The 5,595-nt window shown below is 41.4% G+C and overlaps 1 protein-coding gene across 6 annotated transcripts in view; it reads left to right on the forward strand.

Annotated features, from left to right (window-relative positions):
* The window catches only part of LOC109952783 (glutamate receptor ionotropic, kainate 2), a 59,600-nt gene that overhangs the window by 21,521 nt on the left and 32,484 nt on the right, over window positions 1–5,595 (forward strand). For 5 of the 6 annotated variants that reach the window (XM_020588054.1, XM_020588062.1, XM_020588046.1 and 2 more), the window contains 3 exons: window positions 1,506–1,673; window positions 1,981–2,244; window positions 4,678–4,859. In XM_020588054.1, the coding sequence (XP_020443710.1) occupies window positions 1,506–1,673; window positions 1,981–2,244; window positions 4,678–4,859 (614 nt within the window). The remainder of the gene's footprint in view (window positions 1–1,505; window positions 1,674–1,980; window positions 2,245–4,677; window positions 4,860–5,595) is intronic. The other variant, XM_020588039.1, reaches the window with a different exon arrangement.

Genomic DNA, 5,595 nt, shown 5'->3' on the forward strand with positions numbered 1-5,595 from the left:
CCCCTTTCACCCCCCCCCCCCCCAGCCCCCCTCTGCATCCACTCTCTTTCAAGTTTGATTTCTGTAAAGCTTTCTCAGGATTCAGTCCATCCTCAAAGGTGTACTAACTGTCGGGATTGCTTTTTTATTATGTTTACTTTGGAAGTTGAAAGCGATTGCTTGACTCTAAAGCTGTTTCAGCTGTTCCACATGAAAATATTCAGTGTAAATCTTGAATATGCTACATACGATGACATATTGCACCACCTATGACATGACTTTGCTTCATTCGAATAATGGATGTTCAAATTCTGACTCCATGTCCATCTGAAATTCAGTGTTCCCTGGCTGACTTGGCTTACAGAGTAGAAGGAGCAAAAATGTGTACATTCTGTAATTCTTCCCCAAAAGCACAAAGGAAAAAACATAGCATGTATTTACTGTGACTGCAATATGTCCATCTTAAGTTGGCGTTAAATTTACTGACATGCATTTCTGGTGATTGTCAGGTGTAAATGAATTCATATAGCCTAAATTATCTCTTGAGATAATCTTAAAATGAGAGACATTTATAATGAGTCAGTTCAGACATCATCTTAGTTTGTTTATGATTCTGGGCCACTTTGATGGAACATCTGGATCTTTGAGTGTTTGTTTTCAGCACAAAATAAGTGACAAGCCTGAAAGGAGCTGTTTAAACTTGATAACACCTTACTTACTGTGGTGGTAATTACGTTGTCTGGCTTATGTAGCATGGTAAAACATTGTGTATTGTTTGTTTTTGTGTTGAGGTTTTTACTTTGTCAGTGACTAAGCATCACAAGGTGCAATTCTCATATATCAAAAAAAGATTTGTCAGGCAGGCACAACATGGTACTTCATTATATGATGCAGAACTATTGATTTGAACTTTCAAGTTGACTTGTTTTTTAATGAGTGTCACCAAACCTTCCTAATTATATATCTTAATTTCTGACTTGTTTGATCTCCTCCATTACGTCTGTACCTGCATGTCTCTCAGCTTGTGCCTCTACCAATTTCTGTACCTTTATTCTTTTGGTCTCCTTTCTACCTATTTGTCTCTTTGCCCTCGTTCCTCTGTTCCCTGCACTCTCCTCTCATTTGAGAATCATTGAAATCAATGGGACCAAATGAAAGGGTGAACCTTTCTGTCAAGCCTGAGCGAGGGGAGTTAAAGAAGGGCACCCACCCCTGAACTCACCTCCCTGTGCAGCTAATTGCCTATAATTACACAGACGACTGCCCCAGAATGCAAATCAGCTGCAATCTGAACGCCTAATCCCCACTGTAAATCTGTTTCATGTCAGCATATGACTGAGCTGTGAAAAGCAGTGAACACAATGGCATTAGTAAGTGTTGAAATTATAGCACTGCTTGAGCTGCATCATATTGATCAAGTACTTGAATGCCACTTGTGTTACAGAAACTATTACAATTACAGGAAGAGGAAACGGCTATTCAGAGGTCTCGTTCCCTGATTTAGACTTTTTTTTTCCAACCCACAGGAGGAATATTTGAATCCATTGAGAGCGGCCCCTCAGGAGCAGAGGAACTAGCCTTTAAATTTGCCTTGAATACAATTAATAGGAACCGCACCTTGCTCCCCAACACCACACTGACCTATGACATCCAGAGAATAAACATCTTCGACAGCTTTGAGGCCTCTAGGAAAGGTGAGTTGAGTTTGCTTTTGACTTTGTGGTGTAACAGATCATGTGAACAGAACACCAGGACTGAAGATTGGAGACAGATTTACAAAGTTAGACGATTGCATTCTGTCTGAATTCACTCCATATTTAAGAACTATTTTATTTGTATAGTGCATTCAAAAATTCATATGGTGTCTATGTATGCCACCTTCTGCTAACTGTCACAAAATGGAATGCGTCAGATGTGATAGATGCAAAAGTTCTATACGTTGCTAGTGTCACACAAGTGGTTAAATTGTCTTATCTCTTATTCTGATCCCTGCCTTACCAGCATGTGACCAGCTTTCCCTCGGGGTGGCGGCCATTTTTGGCCCCTCACACAGCTCATCGGCTAACGCGGTCCAGTCCATCTGCAATGCTTTGGGAGTGCCCCACATCCAGACCAAGTGGAAGCATCAAGTGTCCGACAACAGGGACTCGTACTATGTCAGCCTGTACCCCGACTTTTCCTCGCTCAGTAGAGCCATCCTTGACCTGGTTCACTTCTTCAAGTGGAGGACGGTCACTGTGGTCTATGACGACAGCACAGGTACAGGTACAGTTGGTGTCTGTCTTCATCTTCTAGTGGTGCGTCTGTTTTGTATGGTGATGAATGTTTGAAACCTGCAGCCTTTATACCCTGAACTGTCCATAAAAATGAAAGGTACCAGGTGAAGTACAGAAAGCAGTACTGATTCTCAGAGTTCAGTGAGTGCTTTGTAACCTGTCAAGTTAATTCAGAAATCAATAGCTTACTGTTCTGCCTCGGTCCTCCAGGTGCTACCTATGTCAGTCTTCCATGAGAGTGAGCAGTAGCATAGAAAAAAACGAGAACCACATTACCCAGAATGACCCAGTGTCTCTTCAAATTAATGCAATGCAGAATTGCAGTGTGTGGGGGCTGACAACAGCCATTAATAACACACAGAGACACTTGATCTCTGAGGGTGGCTATCAAATGTATCTGTGAGTCATTTTGTCTGTCCTGTGACTTTGTTGAGTGCCTCACAATACTGTATGTTTTAAAAGACAAGTTGTATTTTAGCTGGAGCACAGTCCTATTTTTATTAGACAGAGTGCATTTACAACAGAGAAGATGACGATATTCAGATGCTCATTTGCAATTTACAAACTATTTGGTATGATGTGTTTGACAACTTAATGTAAATAAACTGAGAGGGGGTTTAAATCTTAGAGAGGTTGCACTTCAAACCCGGAGAAATGTATTGTTGTGTTGTAGTTGACGTCCTATATTATGCCTCTGAATAGCTAAATTACTATTTAAACCTATTTTCTGCACCTTTTATTGACTAACATTGTCTTACAAATATTGGTTTTACTGCTATTTTGCTTTCTCTACTGTCTGTTTTCACATCTGTTGAATACATTTCAGTAAACAGCCAGTCCTGCTAGTGCTCGTGCATTAACCTCAGCTGATATCCCAATGACTCGTCCCACTTTCTGCATTATTCTGACTCATCTCTTTGACCCCACTTCACTTTCTACATTGGAGCTCAGTACATTAACACCCTCATTCTCCAGCAACCTGCCCCAGCGAGATGCCAAAATGTGACCTCTCACCTCTCTCTTTCAGATATGAGTGACTCAGGCATAATCTGCAGAGTATTTCTGCTGTAACACACCTGACGCCCTGAAAAGTGTGACAGCTGTATAGCCGCGGCACTACCCCCACCGCTTTCACCGTGTCCCAGGCTGTAATCACACAGCTTCATGCTCCAGGGCACTGCGCTGTTGATTGGAGCCTATCTGACGGCTGGCAGGAAAAACTATCGGAGAGGATAAAATATTCACACACAGCCGTTAGGAGATCCAGGGGGAAAGTCTGAAGGCATTAGCCAGAGCCCACAAACATCTACACTGACACTGTTTCCCAAACGCTGAGCTCCCTTGACAGATTTTTTTTTTCTCTAGCTTAACACCTCCCAAAGTGTCAGTACGAACAAAAACAGGGAGACACAGACATGCCCTAGAGTAGGGATCTATTGGGATTACCCAAGGAAAGCTGTAGGAGCTTCACTATTCCTCCCTACAATAGTACTTTTCACAACAAGACCTGCATGTTCCTATTTCACACCAATCTTTCTATAGGCCTCAGGGAGACCCAGCCCCACCCACAGTAAGGCCATTAAACTGCTCACACAGCACTTCATTTCAAAATAAAAAATAGGCTGAGCTATGTTAAAGTGGTTCCATGGGGAAAAAAAAAAACCTATCTCTCTCAGTTCCCTCTCAAACTATCCTTGTTGCTCCATCCATTTTTATACCCATGACAAGTAATCATCTCTCCCATCATTCCAGCCTCTTTCATCCCTGGACTCTGAAGTTCTTTACTGAGAGAGAAACTCATTGTAATCTCATCACAGTATCTCCTGGAGAGCTTTCTACCTGAGCGTGTGGTCGAAAAATGAAAGGTGAAGATTGTAGCTCAGTATGTGACGGCAGCATCAGGCTCCCTAGGGGCAAGTACAAGCTGGGCAAACAGAGCCGCTCTCATCAGAGCACATCTCAAGTGCGTGAGAGAGACAGGAGAGGTAGGATTGACCACGCTTTCCATCAGGATAAAATTGAACCTATTCCATGCTACTGTATGGTATCGTGGAAGAGAACGAATTGACATTCTTGAGATATCTGTGAGATTGGAAGTTTCTGTAGGAGGTTGCAGATCTAGGTTTTTTCTATTTTGTGCTTTTTGTATAAAAGAGTGCAATGTGCTGGCTTGCTGTTAAATTCTCTTGATAGGTCTGAAGCAGTCTGTTTGCTTGCCAATGATGAGTAGGAAGATCAATAGACTATGGATTAGGAAGGCATACATATGAGCCTTTTTTCTGCTGAGAAAACCTAAATCCAGTTGGTGTTTGTGGCCTCTTCAGCATCACAGATACCTCCTAATGGCAGCAGATCAAGCACACTATGTTGCTGCTTCTTTAAAATTCCTTTTTCACGCTATATGTGTCCTCTTTGTCTGCAGGTCTCATTCGACTGCAGGAACTGATCAAGGCCCCGTCACGATACAATATTCGTTTGAAGATCCGACAGCTGCCCACAGAGACCAAGGATGCCAAGCCGCTTCTGAAAGAGATGAAGAAGGCAAAGGAGTTTCATGTCATCTTTGATTGTGGACACGAGATGGCTGCGTGGATCCTAAAACAGGTATCCAACTTAATGAGCCATGATAATTTTCTGTCACTGCAATTATTTTTGGACCCCCAAAGTTCATTATTTAGTAGAAAATTATTAAATGGTAATGCTGGTAGTTTTCTATGTCATTTTCCATACAGTAAATCCCATGAAGAGACTAAAACCAACAACAAATTTCATATACTTATCATAATAGGTGTGATTCCAGAACCTGGTTTAGCTCGTTCGTCTGTGCCATAGACCACCATTGTTGTCCAAAAACTATTAAAATACTCAAGTGAGTCCGTGAGTTTTGAAAAGGGAATTTTTAAATAGATATATTTCACACAAAATGTGTTGCTTGTACTGATATGATTTTGTTTATTTTGCGGCTCTCTTTCAGTGTGATAAGGAAAAAAAATATATAAAAGCTTCCAAAATTGTTATTTTCTGTCTGTGAGCCCACTGTTCAGGCTCTTTAAAGTCCAGAGAACACTGTTTTCTACACTGTTTGAACTGACGTATACACCTTAAGCAAGTAGTTGTGTGGAAGAAGGAAGAAATTGAGCTGTTGTATATGTTTTGTTGTGCCTACCAAGTATTCACCACAAATAACCAGTCATTTTTGTTGCTTCCTGATGGCACACAGCTGTACAGAGAATTCAAACAGTGCGATATACTTGTGAGAACACTTCAGTTCAAGAACCCCCACAGTTCTCATAAATAATATGCCTCTGTTAAATGAATTTACAATGCCTGTGAGCAGAAA

The sequence above is a fragment of the Monopterus albus genome, unplaced genomic scaffold (assembly GCF_001952655.1).
Source record: "Monopterus albus unplaced genomic scaffold, M_albus_1.0 scaffold9.1, whole genome shotgun sequence".
Lineage (NCBI taxonomy): Eukaryota > Metazoa > Chordata > Actinopteri > Synbranchiformes > Synbranchidae > Monopterus > Monopterus albus.